Source organism: Herpailurus yagouaroundi, unplaced genomic scaffold (genome assembly GCF_014898765.1).
Source record: "Herpailurus yagouaroundi ecotype Mexico unplaced genomic scaffold, PumYag 199, whole genome shotgun sequence".
In the NCBI taxonomy this organism is placed as follows: Eukaryota; Metazoa; Chordata; class Mammalia; order Carnivora; family Felidae; genus Herpailurus; species Herpailurus yagouaroundi.
Genome location: NW_024412430.1, coordinates 8,790,240 through 8,811,818, shown reverse-complemented (window position 1 = coordinate 8,811,818; position 21,579 = coordinate 8,790,240). Strand labels below are relative to the sequence as shown.

General features: G+C 41.0%; 1 protein-coding gene across 1 annotated transcript in view; it reads left to right on the top strand.

Annotated features, from left to right (window-relative positions):
* Positions 1-20,109, top strand: part of CUNH9orf85 (chromosome unknown C9orf85 homolog) — a 107,312-nt gene extending 87,203 nt beyond the window's left edge. The window contains exon 3 of the mRNA XM_040449356.1: positions 19,673-20,109. Coding sequence (XP_040305290.1) covers positions 19,673-19,718 — 46 coding nt within the window. The 3' untranslated portion in view covers positions 19,719-20,109. The remainder of the gene's footprint in view (positions 1-19,672) is intronic.
* Positions 20,110-21,579: the final 1,470 nt, after the last annotated feature.

Genomic DNA, 21,579 nt, shown 5'->3' with positions numbered 1-21,579 from the left:
TTTTCAATCCTAGTCCTTATCCAAGGGAAATGAAAGCCTGTACGTACACCAAATTGTTCATGGCAGCTTTATTTACAAGAGCCCAACATTCCCCAATGTTTTGGGGAAAAACCCAAAATGTCCATCACAAGGTGAAAAGAGAAACTTTGCAATTCATGCAATTGAATACGACTCAGCAATAAAAAGGAGTGAATTACTGACACATGTAACGATATAAATGAATCTCAAAATGATTGTGCCAAATGAAAGGAGTGACATAAAAAAGTACATGCTGTATGATTTCATTTATATACAATTTTTAGAAAATGCAAACTAATCTACAGTGACAGAAAACAGATCAGTGGTTGTGTGGCATAAGAGGGAAGTTGGGAGGATTGGGAGGAGGAATCACAAAGGAGCACATGGAAGTTTTGGTGGTGATGGGTATGTCTATTACTTTGATCACGGTGAACGTTTCATGGATTTATATATAGGTCTAAACTCACCAAATTGTACATTTTAAATATATGCTAGCTGTAGTATATCCGTTACTTCTCAGTTAAGTTGTTTATTTGTATTTATATATTTTTACTCATAATCGCATCCAGTAAAAAAGATTGTCTGGGTTTGATTAAGCATGTAGTACAGGGGTTTCAACTGAGAAACAGATCACTGAAACCTTGCACAGTTAGCAAGAAGTGGGAAGGAAAAGGAAGAAAGGATGCTGTGTGCCAGGTACTTTTTAGGGTTTTCTGGGTTTTTTTGTTTTGTATTTACTTTTACGTACTCCTCATGTCACTCCTAAAAGACAGGTAACATTATCCTTTTTTGAAAGTAATCTCTACACCCAACATAGGGCTTGAACTCATGACCCCCCAGATCAAGAGTCACGTGCTCTACCAGCGGAGCCAGCCAGGCACCCTTAGAACTAAGGAATCTTTAGCTCTGAGAGGAAAAGCAACCTAAGTCCATCTATATCTACTTCGTGTTCTTTTGCCTGTACCATGCTGTCTGTCTCTGTCTCTGAAGCCAGATTTAAGTGGGCTTCATATGACAAATATAAATCAAAGTAAAGCTTTGGGAAAGGAGAAGGCAAATGGAGGGAAGCAACTCCAAAATGGCGACAGGGACAGCTGTATTCAGGACACAGTGGACAAGCCAGCTCGACCAAGGAAAAGCATTCCTGTGGGGAAGCAGAGTCCAAAAGACTTCTAATGGTGAGCAGTCAGATTTTTGAAGGCCATGAACATCAGAACAGAAAGTTAGGACTTTGTCCATAGGCTGTGGATCTTAGTGAATAGCAGGACCGACTTGCCAATTAAGCAGGAGGCACAGTGTCTAGGACCCATGGTACATTCAGGAGTCTAAAAAAATATTTTAATTTTAATTTATCTCAAAACGAAAGAAAAGAATATATAAAGTGAATGCAGTTTGGATCATATACATCCGTCTTTGTAATCTTGCAGTTGTAAAATATATGTATATATTTAATGTAATTACATACAGTTTTTTTCTGATGGAGAAAGAGACCCACGAAGGCAAAGTGCCTAGGGCCCATGGCATCACAATGTGGCCCTGGATATGAGTAGGAGGATTCAGGAATGACTTCAGACTTTGGAAATTGCAAAGTTCACACCAAATGGCTAACTGTGTTATTGACTGAGATGGTGAAATCAGGAAAAGCAGTTTAGGGGAAATACTGCTCTGCTGAGTTGGAGGCTGATGCAGAAGTTCCGGACTTTGATCAGGGTGGTGGCTTTGGGGAAGAGGAGAAGTTCTTTGAACTGGGATCTAACTGGGATTGAGAAGAGAAAGTTGAATATGAGAAACCACCTCAGGAATTTCCCACCCCAACTGCTGGATGATCCCAGGCTTCCTCTCATTGCCGTGACAGGAAGAAAAGGGTTGAGAGATGGCTCTCACCTCTGAAGGCAGTGCTGGTTCATGACCTCCTGTGTCATTAACTTGAGCCTCTCTTGTCTCCTTCACGTCACCTCATTCTCTGTGGTCCTACACACTTATGTAGGTTACATTTTCATTTATAGAGTATTTGAATTTAACTGTAATGTCATAATAATATTAGCAATCACAGTTTTTATTTGTAAGAACTTTCAAGTGCAAAAGTATTTTCTAGTAAGTGTTTTATAGGATATAATGTGCACAAGAGATAGGAGAGGCAGATGACTCGATTTCCCACTCCACAAATGAAAGAGCTTGACAGAGCTCCCCGTCTCTGGTAGAACTGGGATAAAGATCATACCCCTTGACTCCCAATTCTCTTTCACCCTTACCACCAGCAGCAGTAAGCTTAGATTTAAAGGAAGTCGAAGTCGTCATCACTTTGCAGGTTACAATTCAATTTTACAATACCAAAAACTTCTTTATTTTTTTTAAGTTTTATTCACTTTATTTATTTATTTATTTATTTATTTATTTATTTATTTATTCATTTTAAGTTTCCTCTCTTCCTTTCTTCCTTTATCCACTGTCTCTCACTCCCCTCCTCCTTTTCCCTCTACCTTCCTCCCTTTTGTGTTCACATCTTGACATTACTTCCCCAGTATTTGTCTTCCATTCACCATCATTCTGTCTCCTGCATCTGCATTTAAACAGCTGCAGTGTCATCAAATAGCCCTATCACACTTCCCTCCTGCTTGCTCGATAAACTTGCATTTCCGGAGTAAATCCATAAACTTTTTACCAGTATATGTTCAAACAATCCAGTTAGAAAATGGGCAAAGAATATGAAGAGACATTTCACTGAAGAGGATATTTGGGTGGCAAATGAACACACAAAAAGATGTCCAACATCATTAGCCCTTAAGGAAATGCAAATGAAAACCACAGTATGATATCACTATGCTTCTGTTATAACTGCTAAAATAAAACATAGTGACAAGACCAAATGCCGGCAATAGTGAGGAGAAATTAGATCTCTCACAGCATTGCTGTTGGGCAGGTAACATGATACCCACTCTGGAAAATAGTGTCTTAAAGTACTGGGGCGCCTGGGCGGCTCTGTCAGTTGAGCATGTGACTCTTGATTTCAGTTCTGGTCATGATACTAGGGCCATGGGATCGAGCCCTGTGTTGGGCTCTGCGCTGAGCATGGATCCTGCTTGAGGTTCTCTCTCTCTCTCTCTCTCTCTCTCTCTTACTCTCTCTCTCCCTCTCTCCATCTCTCCCCCTCTGTCCCTCTTCTCCACTTGTGTTCTCTCTCTCTCTCTAAAATAAAAAAAATTAAGAAAAATACTAAACACACACTTAGTGTATGAGTTATAATCGTACAACCTGAGCATTTATCCCAGAGAAATGAAAACTCATGTTTGCACAAAACCTGCACACAAATGTTCATAGAAGGTTTACTTGTAATAGCCTCAAACTGCAAACAATCAAAATGCCCTTGATAAGGGAATGATTCAACAAACCATGGTACAATGATACCATCAAATACTATTCAGCAACAAAAGGAACAAACTATTGGTACAACAACTTCATGGATCTCAAGGGCATTGTGCTAAATGGAGATAAGTGAATCTTAAGAGGCTGCATGTTATATCATTCCATTGATGTGAGATTCTCAAAATGATGAAATTATAGAGATGGAAAACAGATTAGCAACAGCCTGGAGTTAGGGATGTTACTGGGGGAGAAGGTGGGGTAGCACAAGGGAGATCTTTGTGGGGTGGGATAGTTTTATATCCTGATTACAGTAGGGTTACATGAATCCACATGTGATGAAATGGCATAGAACTATGCCATTGCATAGCATCAATGTCAGTTTCCTGATTTTGTTATTGTCCCCTATTACACTATAGTTACATAAGAGGTAATCATTGGGGAAGACTGGATGAAGTCTACAGGAGAACTTGACTCCATTGTGTCTACTATTTTTGCAAGTTTCTGTGACACTGTAATTATTCTAAAATAAAAGTTTAGGGACGCCTGGGTGACTCAGTCTGACTCTTGATTGTGCTCAGGTCATGATCTCACAGTTCATGAGTTTGAGCCCCATGTGGCAGAAGCTTTTCTTTGCTTTTTTTAAATGTAGTAAAATGTAGCAATTAGCCAATTTTTAATGACTACTAAAAATATCTAGTAATGTCTTCATTATTTCAAAGATATGAAAAAATTCCCATATGTTTTCATTAATTGTTTTTTTTTTTTTTAGCTTTTATTGGTTTTCAGAAACTGAGACAGAGTGTGAGTGGGGGAGGTGCAGAGACAGAGGGAGACACAGAATCCCAAGCAGGCTCCAGGCTTTGAGCTGTCAGCACAGAGCCCGATGCAGAGCTCAAACCCACAAACTGTGAGATCATGACCTGAGCCAAAGTTGGACACTTACCTGACTGAACCACCCAGGCACCCCCCATATATTTTCTTTCTAGAACTTCACATTTTACACTTAAGTCTTTGATCCACTTGGAATTTTCTTAGAGTAAGGTGTAAGATATGGTTCCAACTTAATTTCCAGATTTCAGTCTTTCCTGCCTTCTCCATACTTGGGGACTTTTGGACTTCTCTCTGATCATCAGTGGGGAGCTGTTTTTAGCTTTAGCCAGAAATATTTCTCAGGTGGTCAAGTTCAGTCCTCCTGGATTAAGGCTGGCTCTTCTTTTGGACCTAATATCTCATCACTTAACCTTATGGAGAATTTATTCCTGGATAATCTGAATCAGTTTGTGATTTCTTGTTTTGTTTTGACCAGAAGCAGTGCATAAAAAAATTACAATGCCCAGGGATCAGCACTTGCTTCCAGAGCTCTCCTGAACATGCAAACAGCATCAGGTATCATCACTGGTCATGTTGCATTTCTAGGATTTGTAGATTCAGAGTGGATAGAGAGTAATAGTTGGATTTAGGGGTGTGGCAGTGGCCCTAACTGCATCAGAAGAGAGCCTATAGTTTTGGGGTGACCTCCTGGTTTGTCCCTGACTCTCCCTGTGGTGGATGGGAAAGTAAGAATAGAGGAAGCTATGGGAATGCAAGCTGGTGCAGCTGCTCTGGAAAACAGTATGGAGGTTCCTCAAAAAACTAAAAATAGAACTACCCTACGACCCAGCAATTGCACTACTAGGCATTTATCCAAGGGATACATGTGTGCTGTTTTGAAGGGACACATGCAGCCCCATGTTTATAGCAGCACTATCAACAATAGCCAAAGTATGGAAAGAGCCCAAATGTCCATCGGTGGATGAATGGATAAAGAAGAAGTGGTATATATATACAATGGAGTATTACTCAGCAATCAAAAAGAATGAAATCTTGCCATTTGCCACTACGTGGATGGAACTGGAGGGTATTATGCTAAGTGAAATTAATCAGTCAGAGAAAGACAAAAATCATATGACTTCACTCATCTGAAGACTTTAAGAGACAAAACAGATGAACATAAGGGAAGGGAAACAAAATAATATAAATACAGGGAGGGGGGCAAAACAGGGAGACTCATAAATATGGAGAACAGAGGGTTACTAGAGGGGTTGTGGGAGTGGGGGGATGGGCCAAATGGGTAAAGGGCACTAAGGAATCTACTCCTGAAATCATTGTTGCACTATATGCTAACTAATTTGGATGTAAATTAAAAAAAAAAAAAAAAAAAAGAATAGAGGAAGCTGGTCCGACATTCACCTCCTTCTTGCTCATATGCCCGAACACAAGCAGGGGTTTGCATCTGGCCCCTGTGCTGATTGATCTGTGACCATTTGCTACCGGTTGTTAAATATTTTTAATATCCGTACCCGACCCCCCACCTCCAGTAGAGGCTTTGTTCTACTTTCTCTTGGCTACAGAGTTTAGTTTCAGAGGTCATAACTTGACCCTGTTGGTTTCTCAATCACATGATATTTACTGAAAATTGGGATCTGCCCTACCTGATGATGGATGTTTTTATTTTGAAGTCCTGTTGGGACTTTCTTTTTGTAACTATGTCTCCATGAGCATTTTAAAGGGGAGCCAGATGGATGACTCAGCCAGGTTTCTTTAGCTGCCCACATAACCAGGAAGAGCTTAGAAGCAGGTTTTAGAGCCAACCCCTGGAAGTTGTATCCATTTTTTGGTTTAACCTGTCTAGAAGTTGGTGTGCTAATAATTGTAAATAATATAATGGTTTACTGGATTGTTCTTTGTCGAGTTAAGAAACAATGGCTATAGGAGAACCAAATACTAGAAAGCGTGGTCTCCCTGAACTTGTGATCTCCTAGGGCCGGGGGTTGTAACTGGGGGTGTGTCAGGATCACCAGAAGCTTAAAGACCCAGATGCCTCGCTCTTACAGCTCCCATCCGGCCCTCCTGGCAGGTGGGTACTTGAGAACATGGGGGTAGATGTTTGACAAGGGACAAAGGAAGACTCGTCTGCTTAACCTACTTACTGATGTTCACCCAACCTCATCTGATAGGGTTAACTCTTTACTCCCAGTGTTTCATCCACTTGGAGTCTCCATCAAACATGTGGAAAAGAATAACTCATTGTGAGCTTCCACCTAGTAGCCTCACCTCACCAGGGCTCCCTTTTTCATGCTATAATGTTGCTCTACTTCTCATGATCTTTGAAATAGATTTAAGTGAATGGCTAATGCTTTCCTGCCTTAAAAAGAAAAAAAGAGAGGGGTGCCTGGTTGGCTCAGTCAGAAAAGCATGCAACTCTAGATTTTTGGGTCATGAGTTTGAGCCACATATCGGGTGTAGAGATTACTAAAACAAAACAAAACAAAACAAAAAAATAAATAAAGTGATCCGCTATATTAAATTATCTGCTGATGGTTACACAGGCTCCTGACAGTCTATGCATCAGTGTCTCTTTTCACTCTACTATGTAGTCTCCCAATAAAACAGAGTTGAACCAATTGATCTCTGAGAATGCAAAAATTTAAAAAAATCTTGAAGATTCTTGACTGTTTTACTAATAACTCTGTCAACAGCACCTGCAAGCTCCAGAGCCTTCTATTTCTAACTATAAATTAGTGAATAAATTGAATTCTTTTTTTAATTTTATTTTTTAATTTTAATTTTTCAAGTAATCCCTATGCCCAATGTGGCTCCCAAACTCATCATACTGAGATCAAGAGTTGTATGCTCTACTGACTGAGCCAGGCAGGCGCCTCTCTATTTGTTTATATTTACCAGTGTGTTAGCCAATTTTGTTTACCTCCTCCCCCTATTTCCTTCTGTCTCCTGTGATCATTTTCAATTTTTTTTTTTAATGTTTTATTTATTTTTTGAGAGACAGAGAGCACACGCAAATGGGGGAGGGACAGAGAGGGGGGGACAGAAGACGTGAAGCAGGCTCTACTCTGATAGCCTGACAGCAGTCTGAGGTGGGGCTCAGACTCAGGAGCCCTGAGGTTATGGCCTGAGCCAAGTCGGAGTCCCAAGCAACTGAGCCACCCAGGCAGCCCTCATATTCCATCTTTAAGAATGTCTTTTAACATTTCCCTAGTGAGGGAGTCATTTGGTGATAAGCAATCTTAGTCTTTGTTTTTCTAAGGAGGAAAAGTTGTAGGGAGTATATGGTTGTGGTTCAGCGTCTCCAGCCTGGCACTCATTCTGTGATTTCCTTTCCTTTTGTAGGGTCCATCTTTTGCGTATCCCATGCTGCTCCCTGTGTTGTTCTTGTTGTTGTTGTAAATCCTTTATTTTGTGAAGCCTGCTTTACAGTGGCATCTTAAACAGGGGCATGTCAGATATAGTTTTGGAGCCTTTGCATATCTATAAATGTCTTTGTTTTACCTTCATACAAGATTTGTAATTTGATATAGAGTTTGGCAGGCATGCCTCCTTGAACATTGTAAATAAACGTCCTAACACCTTTCAGTATTGCCCTTGAGAATTAAATGTCCTTTTGATTCCCCATTGTCTGTGACTGTTTTTCCTCTCTGAAAGTGGTGAGAATCCTTAATTTATGTTGTTTCTCCAAAATTTTATGATTGTATGCTGGGAGTCTTTTTCATTTATTTAAATCAGGCAATTGGTGAGCAGTTTCAACCTGAAGACTATGTTCTTCTAGTCTGGACTTTTTTCTTTAATCTCAGTTCTTTGATAATTGTATTCCTTCCATTTTATCTGTTCACTTTTTCTGGAACTGCTATGAGTTACCTGATAGGTATCTATGATTTCTTCTCTCAGTCTATTGTCTTTTCTCCCTTATTTCCATATCTTTTTCTTTTATAGTTCTACTATCTGGGAGATTTGCTTAATTTTTGTAGTCTGGCCTTTCTACTGAATTTTTTAAGAACTCTGATTTTTCCAGAACTTTTTAAAATTTTTATTCTTTTTTCATAGCACCCTGTTTGGTTTTTATGGGTGAAATATATTCTCTCATCTTGCTGAAAATAATGATAATATCTAAAAAGAGTATATCCTGCTTCATATGTTATACCTGTTTTCTTTGGATTCTTCTTCTGTACACGTTTTCTGTATTTTTCCTACTTGCTTTCAGCAAATGATAGCTATCCTTTGATTCTTTAAAAAAAATTTTTTTTAACATTTATTTATTATTGAGAGACACAGAGCATAAGCAGGGGAGGGGCCGAGAGATGGAGAGACACAGAATCTGAAGTAGGTGTCTCGATGCGGGGCTCAAACCCACAAACCGTGAGATCATGACCCGAGCAGAAGTCAGACGCTTAACTGACTGAGCCATTCAGGCGTCCCTAGCTGTCCTTGATTCTTAACAAACAGCACATTCTATGAAGGGAGATTAAGAGAAAAGGGATAAAAAAGACTTGCTTTTACTGCTATTGTTTTGAACTAAGCACCTAATTCTTTTTTTTTTTAATTTATTTTTATTTATTTTTGAGAGACAGAGAGAGAGAGAGAGAGCAAGTCAGGGAGGGACAGAGAGAGGGAGACAGAATCCCAAGCAGGCTTTGTGCCATAAGCACAGAGTCCAATGTGGGGCTTGAACTCATAAACCAGGAGATCATGACCTGAGCTGAAGTCAGTCGCTCAACCAACTGAGCCACCCAGGCGCCCCTGGGGGACTTTTAATAGTGTTGACTACTATAGTAAGGACATATTTCTTTGTCTCGAGTTTTGAGGTCCCATACATACTTATTAGAGCCCTAGATCCCTAGTTAGGAGGACTGGGTTCTACTTCCTGGTTGTTACTGTGTGATCATTGGTGTCTCTGAACCTCGGTTTCCTCATGTGTAAAATGGAATCCATTTCCCTCACTGGGCCATTAATGGGGATCAAATGTGGTAAACCAGTTGTCTTCAGCCATGAACCATCAGTCCAAATGCTCTTAAATCCCTCCATTCCACAAAGATATGCAAGTGTAACACTTGCTCTCCAGGAGGCCATTCTTTCAGGAAAGATTACTTTTTGGCTGAGAGTTGGCAAACAGCTGCCACATTTTAATTTACTGTGATTTTTTTGTTTGTTTGTTTTCTTGTTTTTGTTTTGTTTCCTAACCTGGTCCAGTTCCAGTTGTTGGCATCTGGATGAGAATCCTGAGGCCATATTCTGCTTTATTCAGCCTCTGATTGGTCTTTTAAAAACAAACATGGTTGCATGAAGTTGATGTCAGGAAAATGACTTTAATCCATTAGTCACCTTGGGTAGATAAGACAGGTGGCCACTGTACGTACAAAGGAATAATCCACAGTGACTAAGGCAAAAAGTAATCCCTTTCAGAACCAGGTCAAGCAGTTTATTTAGAGCTAGGGTGGTGACTCAGCCTGTTGAGGCTTGTACTTCCAGGTTGGGGGACCTGTGAGGTGTTTTGGGAGTGTGTGTGTAGCTTGGTGGGAAGAGTGATTTATCCTTCTGGAAGAGTCGCTTTGCATCTCTGTCTCTCTCTGTCTCTCTGTCTCTGTCTTTCTCTCTTGGTCTCTCCATCTTCCTCTCTCTCATTTGCTCTGGCTCTCACACTCTTTATAACTCCCTTTTGTTCTTTCTCTTCAGGCTTGCCTTGACTCCTCTTTCTCCCCGGCACATTCTTTTAAGGTCTCCTGCAAGGCTTTTGCCTGAGGCCTGACAGGGCAGGGGAGGGAAGAAGACTGGTAGGTCTGTGGCTGCCCCTGGTGGAGCCTGTTCTGCACCCTTCCTATTATTCTTTTGTCCATTCCATTCTCTATCCTGTCCTCTGTTTGGAACCCAGTGATGTCCAAAGAGATGCTTTAATGGGAGTCTAGATGCTATGATCATCTTTCTTGTGACTTCTCATTGCCACCACTCTTGATGTAGTCTGTGTTTTTGTTGTTGTTCTTGTTGTTTGAGAGAGAGAGAGAGAGAGAGAGAGAGAGAGAGAGAGAGAGAGAGAGAATCTTAAGCAGGCTCCACACTCAGCATGGAGATCATGACCTGAGCCACAATCAAGAGTCAGACACTCAACCGACTGAGCCACCAAGGTGCCCCTAGTCTATGTTTTAAAGACCCCCTAAGTCTTTGGAAATATTTCTGTGGAAGAAAACATGAGAGAGCTTTACCAGCCCTTTATCTGCAAGAGGCACACAACTGCAAATGAACAGATAAAAAGGGAAACATAATTGGGGGCGGTTAATTTTAGTTCCCAAGAGGATCATAGAGGACATCAAAGAGTAGCTAGGGATTGATTATCTGTAAGGAAAAAAATGTGATGCATATTTTTCTTCAAAAACAACCCAAAGTCATGACAAGCCATGACACAAATAAATACAAGACTAGTAATTAAGCACAGGTTTCTAAGATAATGATCCAAGAAAGACATAGTACAGAGATAAAGAGGAATACACCCGTATTTATTGAGCCTGTGTGCTATCTGGAAAGCTGTTGCAATAAATGATAAAAATAATAAATGATTCAAAGTTCTTGGACTAAATATAGCTGGGTAAGAACAAACGAGTAACACTAGCAAAGTAGACTGTATTTCTGTGCACGAAGAGATGTTGTGAGCCATAATTCCATTCACTTCAGACATTTGTTAGGCACACACCAGGGACAAAGCTTTGTTCTAGAAATTGGAAGGAGCTCTACAATAAATAAGCCACTGTTATTAAGGAAATAAAGACGTTCTATTTCATATGTATTTCAGTTAACCAGATTAATGTGTTTCTTGTGTTGTACTCTGTGTTATTGCTCATTGGTCTTATTCCTACTAAGGCCGGGGGAGGATAAAACTTGTTACTCTCTCTATAGGGGATGTTCATCTGCCCTAAAGCAAGGAGCTGGGGAAGAGAGGCCACTCTCAGCCAGAAAGCTAGAACTCAGAGGGTTCTCAAAACTCAGAGCTACAAAGTATAAGCCACATATACGGCTGGGAGGAGCTCTGTGGTTTGTTGTTGTTGTTATTGTTGTTGTTGTTGTTTGATTGTTTTCCTCCAGAGCCTTAAGCAAGGCCTCCTTGCAATGTTCCGGCTTTGTTTTCTCTGTACTTCTGATCATACAAAGAAGGGTCTCGGATGCTTTGTGCACAGTGGTTCTGACAAAGTTGGTCTCTACCAGCAACATTAGCCTCCACCTGGGAAATCATCAGTAATGCACATTCTTAGATCCCAGCCAGACAAACTGAATCCGGAATTCAGGGTGGGGCCCAGTGATGTGTCCAGTCTCCCAGGGCATTCTGACGCTGGCTCCTGTGGAGACCCACTACTGCGCCTAAGAACCGAGGGAAAACAGCGCCCTCTGGAGGCCCTGTGGTCACAGCAGCCTTGGAAAAGGATCCCTCTCCAGGGGAAAGGGGGACAAAGTCAGGGTTTCCAAGCCCATCTGTCCCTTCCCGCCCAGAGACTTCTACCATGGTCAGTTTTGGAGGCTCCGGATTGATTTAACTAATGGATATTGCTCTTCTCTTCATAGAAGTCCAGGCTCTCAAGAATTTTAATTTGAGTATTTACTGTTCCATGTACTTTTTCCAGTCCTGGCGTTCCTAGCTCTCCTTTACCTTCCGTGCTTGTGCTTAAACAGCCCTCTCAGCTGGTCTGCGGTGCCTCTGCCACGGGTCCCTTTCCGTTCTCAGCTTTTCCCTCTCTTCCTCACGCAGAAAAGTGTTGTTTCCTTTCCTCTGTGCTCGCGTAGCTCTTGCTACAGCAACACCTCTCACTGTGTGTCAGTTGGCAACTGAGTCCCCTCTCTAGACTGGAGGGCAAGGAAGACATTCCGATCCTTTTTATCCGCCAGCATTTAGCACAGTGCCTGGTTAACAACGGGTGATTGGAAAATGGTTTCCAAATGAATAAATGGATGAATGTAACCCATAGTCTAGTTATGTAGAACTAGTTTCTGTTCCTAGAATGTCCCACCTGTCTTCCTCCATGCAGTCCCTTTCAATGTGAAATGCCCTCCCTTGTGCATCTGTGGCCTCTCCGGGTCTTACTTATACCTGTTATTTATTTATTTTTTTTTAATTTTTTTTTCAACGTTTTTATTTATTTGTGGGACAGAGAGAGACAGAGCATGAACGGGGGAGGGGCAGAGAGAGAGGGAGACACAGAATCGGAAACAGGCTCCAGGCTCTGAGCCATCAGCCCAGAGCCTGACGCGGGGCTCGAACCCACGGACCGCGAGATCGTGACCTGGATGAAGTCGGACGCTTAACCGACTGCGCCACCCAGGCGCCCCTATACCTGTTATTTTGACTGTTCAATAAACACGTTGGGAGTGAACTGTAGAGTATAGACTATGCACTTGATCAGGCAGGGCCACCAGTGGGCAAGTTTGCTAAGTCACACTGTTCCCAAAGGGCATACATGGTAAAAATAGCACAAATAACAATAATAACATTAATCTATAATATTAATGGGTTACATCGATTGAGTTCTTAGCGTGTGCTAAGCCTTGTGCTAAGCCTTTTACATACATTATTTAATTCTTAAATTAGCCGATGAACAAAGTGTCGGTATCTGTAAAATAATAGAAGCATTAGAGGGGTTAAATAATTTGTCCAAGATCATATAGCTAGAAGTGTCAAAGTAAAGATTAAAATCCAGATCTGGCTGACTCCAAAGTCAACTTGAAGCTAAATTGATCACTGACAAAATATATAAGTAGTAGAGACTTTGGTAGGGCAGAATTGTGAATCTAAACATAGCAAAAAACCTGAACTCATATGCCACTCCATGAGCAAACTGATATTTATTGAGCACCTCATATGGGGCAGGTAACTTTCTAGGAGCGAGAGGATATAGGGGGTGAATAAGACAGACAAGATCCCTGCTCTCAGGGAAGTTACTTTCATTCTTTTTTCCTTCTTCTTTAAAAAAATGTTTGTTTATTTGTTTACTTTGAGAGAGAGAGAGAATCCCAAGTAGGCTCCGGGCTATCAGCACAGAGCCCGATGTAGGGCTTGAACTCAGGAACCGTGAGATCATGACCTGAGTTGAAATCAAGAGTCGGATGCTTAACCCAGGCACCCCATCAAGGAAATTATTTTCTAGTAAGACAGTCTCTTTGAGTAGATAACATTTGAGCAAGCCATGGATAAGTAGAAGCCATGGGAAGCTTGGGGAAGAGTCTGTTTCAGGTAAAAAGAATGAAGGGAAAAGGCCCCGAGGCTAGGAAAACTGGTGGAGGGACCAGCAGCCACAAACCACAAGTGGAATGGACTCTGGATCAAGCTTCTGGCTCACAGGTACTGTAAGAGTGGGAGCCAAACCCAGATTGTGAGTGGCCCAGAAGTTGAAGGTAAGCACAGTGAGTTTTACGCTATCTAGGAGACTGGGTTCTACATTCTGCTGGATATTTCCTACTTTGTTGCCTTTTTAGAGCACTTTTGCAACAACCGAGCTACTTTCTCTCTGATGCTCCATTTACAGTAGCAAGATCCAATTCCCACAGTCTGTAGGGATAACATGGAGAGTCAGGAGGGAGGCCCAAGTGAGAGCGGATCTTTTGGTAAGGACACATAATTGAGAAACAGAGCTAGCGCAGACCCAAAGTCAATCTGCTTTTTATGATCACAATGCCCTAACAGTTGCATACAAGGTCCTGTTTTGCTGGGACAGACCATTCCCCACAGCAGCCCCGCTGGCATGTTGCCGCTTCGGCTCCAAATCCAGTTCACGAGGCCCTTTTGCTCCTTCTTCTTTGACTCCGTATTTGACATCTTCCACGTGGTGTCTCCTGGGTCTGGCTTCCCTCTCAGTGATGGTTGCCTTCTTATGGGTGCTGTGAGGCTCTCTCTCCTTTGTCTGGGGGCTCACAGCCCTCCTCTTCACAAAAGGACTTCCCCACACCGTGCCACATGGTGTGGTCTAAAGTGATGCTTCCTTCAGAATGTCCCTAAGAAAGAAGGACTCTGGGATGTGTGGAGCTCCTCTGCTCTCTTGGCCATGGCCAGTCACTGCAGTACCTCCCCCAGGACACCTGCATCCCTACACCTTTGTGGAGCATGTCGATATGTATTCATGCAGAAATATTTAAGGAGCATCTCTCTTAGGCCAGGTGCCGTCTGTAGACGCTGGGTGGGGAGAGCTGTCAACCAAACAGACATGGCCCCTGCTGTCAGAGAAAACTGTTAAGTGAATAAAGCAAGATAATTTCAGATGATGATAAGTACCATGAGGAAAATAACAGAGAGTGATGTGGTAGCCATTGGGGGCAGGGAACCCAGACTAGGCCGGCTGTGTGAGCCTCCAAGAGGGATATTTGACAGACGCACACAACAGAGCACACAGTCCGGGAAGGTCTGGAGGAAGGACGTTACAAGCAGGGGAAAACAGGGCAAAGTTGCAGAACTATGAGTAAACGTGGTGTTTCACGAATAGAAAGAGGCCGATGTACATGGAGCAGAGGGAGGGGAAGGGAGGTGTGGGGGTGAGATCTGAAGGCAAAGCCCATGCTAAGGAGTTTAAATTTTGTTCTAAAGACAAAGGGGAGCCACTAAGCAGGTGAGTGACCCCATATTATTTACATATACACAAATTATATTACTTATCTCATTTAATCATCTCAAGAGATCACCAGGTAATTGGTACTTGAAAACAAAGACGGAAAAACACTAAAAAGTTATAGGTTGGATCCAGAGGTCACTGACCAAAACACTACGCAGAGCCTGAAACCTGAATCTTCAAACTCCCAAGTCCAGCGTCATGCTCCAGCCGCAGCTGAGCACAAAGTAGAAACAATGGCCAGGATGAGAATAGGGGTGTGATGTGGTGTTTCTTTGTGCACATTCTGGGTACATGACAGAGGAATTGGGAATGAATGTCATAGAGGGATGTATATCTTTCTTTCTTTTAAAAAAATGTTTAATTCCAGAAGAGTTAACACACAGCGTTATATTAGTTTCAGGTATACAACATAGCGATTCAACAATTCTGTATATTACTCAATGCTCATCAGGATAAATGTGCTCTTTAACCCCCATCACCTATTCACCCATCCCCCCCACCCACCTCCCCTCTGAGAAGCACCAGTTTGTCCTCTGTATTTAAGGGTCTGGTTTTTTGTTTCCCTTTTTTTTTTCCTTTCTTTCTTTTTTTTGTTTTTTTTTTTTAATTTTTTTTAATGTTTATTTATTTTTGAGAGAGACAGACAGAGACAGAGCACAAGCGGGAGAGGAGCAGAGAGACAGGGAAACACAGAATCCAAAGCAGGCTCCAGGCTCTGAGCTGTCAGCACAGAGCCTGACGCAGGGCTTGAACTCCCAGATTGTGAGATCATGACCTGAGCCGAAGCTGGAGGCTCAACCGGCTGAGCCATCCAGGCGCCCCACTTTATTTTGTTTTTAAATTCCACATATGAGTGAAATCATATGGTATTTGTTTTCCTTTGATTTATTTCACCTAGCATTATACCAGATCCATCCATGTTGTTGCAAATGGTATGATTCCATTCTTTATTATGACTAATATTCCATTGTGTGTGTGTGTGTGTATCACATCTTCTTTATCCACATCCTTTATATTGATGGGCACTTTGGTTATTGTAAATAATGTTGCAGTAAACTTAGGCGTGCAAACATCTTTTCAAATTAGTGTTTCATTTGTTTTTTTAAAGTTAATTAATTTTTTATTTTTAAAATTTTCTAAATGAAATTAATTGTCAAATTGGTTTCCATACAACACCCAGTGCTCATCCCAACAGGTGCCCTCCTCAATGCCCATCAACCACTTCCCCCTCCCCCCTCCACCCCCCATCAACCCTCACTTTATTTTTAGTATTTAAGAGTCTCTTATGGTTTGCCTCCTTCCCTCTATGTAACTTTTTTCTTTCCCCCTTCTCCTTCCCCCTGGTCTTCTGTTGAGTTTCTCAGGATCCACATATGAGTGTAAACATATGGTATCTGTCTTTCTCTACCTGACTTATTTTATTTAGCATAACACTCTCCAGTTCCATTCACGTTGCTACAAGTGGCCAGATTTCATTCTTTCTCATTGCCAAGTAGTATTCCATTGTGTATGTAAACCACATCTTCTTTATCCATTCATCAGTTGATGGACATTTAGGCTCTTTCCATCATTTGGCTATTATTGAAAGTGCTGCTATAAACATTGGGGTACAAGTGCCCCTATGCATCAGCACTCCTGTATCCCTTGGGTAAATTCCTAGCAGTGCTATTGCTGGGTTATAGGGTAGATCTATTTTTAATTTTTTGAGGAACCTCTACACTGTTTTCCAGAGTGGCTGCACCAGTGTGCATTCCCACCAACAGTGCAAGAGGGTTCCCGTTTCTCCACATGCTTGCCAGCATCTATAGTCTCCAGATCTGTTCATTTTAGCTACTCTGACTGGTGTGAGGTGATATCTCAGTGTGGTTTTGATTTCTGTTTCCCTGATGAGGAGAGACATTGAGCATCTTTTCATGTGCCTGTTGGCCATCTGGATGTCTTCTTTAGAGAAGTGTCTATTCATGTCTTCTGCCCATTTCTTCACTGGATTATTTGTTTTTTTGGGTGTGGAGTTTGGTGAGTTCTTTATAGATTTTGGATACTAGCCCTTTATCTGATATGTCATTTGCAAATATCTTTTCCCATTCCATCGGTTGCCTTTTAGTTTTGTTGATTGTTTCCTTTGCAGTGCAGAAGCTTTTTATCTTGATGAGGTCCCAATAGTTCATTTTTGCTTTTAATTCCCTTACCTTTGGAAATGTGTCAAGTAAGAAATTGCTGCAGCTGAGGTCAGAGAGGTTTTTTCCTGCTTTCTCTTCTAGGGTCTTGATGGGTTTTCAGCAATTTTGAGTTTATTTTTTGTGAATGGTGTAAGAAAGTGGTTTAGTTTCATTCTTCTGCATGTTGCTGTCTAGTTATCCCAGCACCATTTGTTAAAGAGACTGTCTTTTTTCCATTGGATATTCTTTCCTGCTTTGTCAAAGATACGTTGGCCATACATTTGTGGGTCCAATTCTGGAGTCTTTATTCTATTCCATTGGTTTATGTGTCTGTTTTTGTGCCAATACCATGCTGTCTTGATGATTACAGCTTTGTAGTAGAGGCTAAAGTCCGGGATTGTGATGCCTCCCGCTTTGGTCTTCTTCTTCAAGATTACTTTGGCTATTCGGGACCTTTTGTGGTTCCATATGAATTTTAGGATTGCTTGTTCTAGTTTTGAGAAGAATGCTGGTGCAATTTTGATTGGGATTGCATTGAATGTGTAGATAGCTTTGGGTAGTATTGACATTTTAACAATATTTATTCTTCCAATCCATGAGTATGGAATGTTTTTCCATTTCTTTGTATCTTCTTCCATTTCCTTCATAAGGTTTCTATAGTTTTCAGCATACAGATCCTTTACATCTTTGGTTAGGTTATTCCTAGGTATTTTATGATTCTTGGTGAGATTGTGAATGAAATCAGTTTCTTTTTCTTTCTGTTGCTTCATTCTTAGTGTATAAGAATGCAACTGATTCCTGTACATTCATTTTGCATCCTGTGACTTTGCTGAATTCATGTATCAGTTCTAGCAGATTTTGGTGGAGTCTTTCGGGTTTTCCATGTATAATATCATGTCATCTGCAAAAAGTGAGGGCTTGACTTCATCTTTGCCAATTTTGATGCCTTTGATTTCTTTTTGTTGTCTGATTGCTGATGCTAGAACTTCCAACACTATATTAAACAACAGCGGTGAGAGTGGACATCCCTGTCGTGTTCCTGGTCTTAGGGGGAAAGCTCTCAGTTTTTCCCCATTGAGGATGATATTAGCTGTGGGCTTTTCATAAATGGCTTTTATGATGTTTAAGTATGTTCCTTTCTATCCCGACATTCTTGAGGGTTTTTATTAAGAAAGGATGCTGAATTTTGTCAGATGCTTTTTCTGCATCGATTGACAGGATCATATGGTTCTTATCTTTTCTTTTATTAATGTGATGTATCACACCGATTGATTTGCAAATATTGAACCAGCCATGCAGCCCAGGAATGAATCCCACTGGATCATGGTGAATATTTCTTTTTATATGCTGTTGAATTTGATTTGCTAGTATCTTGTTGAGAATTTTTGCATTCATATTCATCAGGGATATTGGCCTCTAGTTCTCTTTTTTGCTGGGTCTCTGTCTGGTTTGGGAACCAAAGTAATGCTGGTTTCATAGAATGAGTCTGGAAGCTTTCCTTCCCTTTCTATTTTTTGGAACAGCGTGAGAAGGATAGGTATTATCTCTGCTTTAAATGTCTGGTAGAATTCCCCAGGGAAGCCATCTGGTCCTGGACTCTTATTTGTTGGGAGATTTTTGATAACTGATTCAATTTCTTCGCTGGTTATGGGTCTGTTCAAATTTTCTCTTTCTTCCTGTTTGAGTTTTGGGAGTGTGTGGGTGCTTAGGAATTTGTCCATTTCTTCGAGGTTGTCCAGTTTGTTGGCATATAATTTTTCAGAGTATTCCCTGATAATTGTTTGTATCTCTGAGGGATTGGTTGTAATAATTCCATTTTCATTCATGATTTTATCTATTTGGGTCATCTCCCTTTTCTTTTTGAGAAGCCTGGCTAGAGGTTTATCAATTTGGTTTATTTTTTTCAAAATACCCAGTAGTGGGATTACTGGATCATATGGCAATTCTATTTTTAATTTTTTGAGGAGGAATGTATTTCTTTTTTGTTTTAAGTGTATTTATTTTTTTTAGTAAACTCTATACCCAACGTGTGATTCGAACCTGTGAGTCACACACTCTTCTGACTGAGCCAGCCAGGCACACCTGGGAATGTTTCTTTTTCTTTTTTAAATAAATTTTTCTTTTATTTTTTTAGGTTTATTATTATTATTATTATTATTATTATTATTATTATTTTGAGAGAGAAAGAGCATGAGAAGTTGAAGGGCAGAGAGAAAGGGAGAGAGAATCCCAAGCAGGTTCTGCACCTTCAGTGCAGAGCCCGATGCAGGGCTCAAACTCACAAACCATGAAATCATGACCTCAGCTGATATCAAGAGTTGGACGCCCGACTGACTGAGCCACCCAGGCACCCCGGGAATGTGTTTTTCTTAGTGGGCTAGTATATGAAGCAGAAGGGCACCTTGCTTTGGAAGAGGTTAACAATTTCTGGGAGATAGAGGAAGTAGTTCCAGAGAGGCTGACCTCAGGATTTTCAGAGTTCTGTAGAATTAAAGAGTAATAGTGACATTGCAGTAGCTCAATTTTATGGAACACTTACTAGGTGCCAGGCACTGCTCTAAATGCTTACACACACACACACACACACACACACACACACACACCCCAATTACAGGCAGGAGAAAGGGCAGGAACAGAGTTCCTGAGATACTAATAAGCCTGGCGTGTTTGATGAATAGGAAGAGGTCAGTGTACTAAGAGCAGTAATGTTTTTTCTCTTCACAGCAAGCCAGCGAAGAAGGTATCGTCATTATCCAAATGTTGCAGGTGATGAAACTGAGGCATGGAGAGGTTAATAATTTGCCCAAGATCACTCAACAAGTAAGTGGCAAGAAATCAAGAGCCCACACTTTTTAACCATGACACGCTGCTATTTATTGAGTGGACAATATGTATGGAAACTCTACACAAATTATTTATGACATGACCCTGAAAGATGGCCATTATTAGCCTCCTCCTTTGATAGATAAGAGAAGTGCGGAGACTCTGAGTAATTTCCCCGATGTTGTTCAGTGAGCTGGGACTCAAATCCAGATGTGCCTGATGCCTAAATCCATGCTTTTTGCTTTACATCTACTACCTCTTACTATCCCCAAGGAGGAGCCCTCTCAGACTGGACTGAGTAGCTGCTCTTTCCAATCCGAAGAAGTGCGGTGCTCAGAACTGAGCGTTTCAGGTGTTCTTGTTATTAATCCACTGAGATGCTTGGATTGAAAGAAAGTAGCTCTGGAGTCTTGCTGAGAGGGGAGTTGGGTCATAAGGCCTAAGGGGCAGGACCCTCCCAGAAGTGATGACTGAGAATGTGATTTTAAAGTCCAAAGCCACAACTTCTCCTACAAGGCAGAGGTAGATAAAGTAACAACCACCAGGGAACTAGACAGGTGCATGAAATGACTTCGGGGGAAGCTCATTCTGTGCGCATTGCACCAGACCTGCTAGTCAGTCTTCTTTTTTTCATGTTTCCTCAATGATCTGACCCATTCGATACTCATTATCTTTCATATCTCCCAAGAGGAGACTTATGGGGACTTTGGTTTTTGGCCAAGAGAAGTCCAGGGTCATACACATACACAAGTTCTTCAGGTCTTATTTCTCTGAATATTTTTCCATGTTCCTCATTAATCTTAAATATCTCTTATGATTATTTCCTAACAGTCAAATTCTTCCAAATGTATTACCAAATGTAATTGTACATATGTATGTGTTTGTGTCTGTTTGATGTTGAAGGGACTATTTATAATGACTATTATGTTCTCACATTGGAGTTTTATAGCATTTAATCACCATGAAATTTGTACAAGGAACAACCTTTTGAAATCTAAAGGTCAGTGCCAAGATAATTAACATTTTAGACAATAAGTTTACGGTATAATAGACCTACTGAAATCTTAGTCAAATTGGTTATCTATATTTAATCTTGTTAAGAATTCCTTCAAAGTTTCCACTGCTTATTTTCCTAGGGCTTTCCAGTCTTATGAAAAGAACTGAAATAGAGCTTTAAAACAATCTATTTCAATGAATCCATGTAGTAAATAGGTAGTGTTGCCATGAGTCAGTTATAACAAAAACCAAAACTGTATGAACATTATCAGCCTGTGATTATAAGGGTCTTATCTGTTAAAGAAAGGATTTATGTCCACAAGGCTCAGAATTCATGAGGTTATACTATTCTATAGATTATTACTTTAATTAACATCCAAGGGTAACCCTGCCAAGTGCAGCCTGGAAGTGAGGGGAGTTAATGGCTTCAGGAACAGCCCTCAACCAATGGGAATAAATGTTCCAGGCCTCCATCCTTCAGATGGACAACTCTACTTTTCAGGAGGTACCAGGGGTCAAGTTAGGAGTGACCTTGACAACGCACTCTTAATATTGGCTTTTCTTCCTTCCCTGATTCACTTTCCCCCACTCCTGTTTCCCAGAATCATCTCACAAATAAACAACCTGTCCTCAGTCCAAGTGCTAGTGTCAAGTTCTGCTTTAGGGAAAATCTGAATGAAGACATTTGGTACCAGATCTGGCTCTAGAAAGCAGACCATTGTAATGGGCCTCTTGAAATCTCTTACCTACTGATGTCATGGCTAGTGGTAAGTGGGGTGGTGTTAATCCTTTCAATGCTATTAGCGTCACAA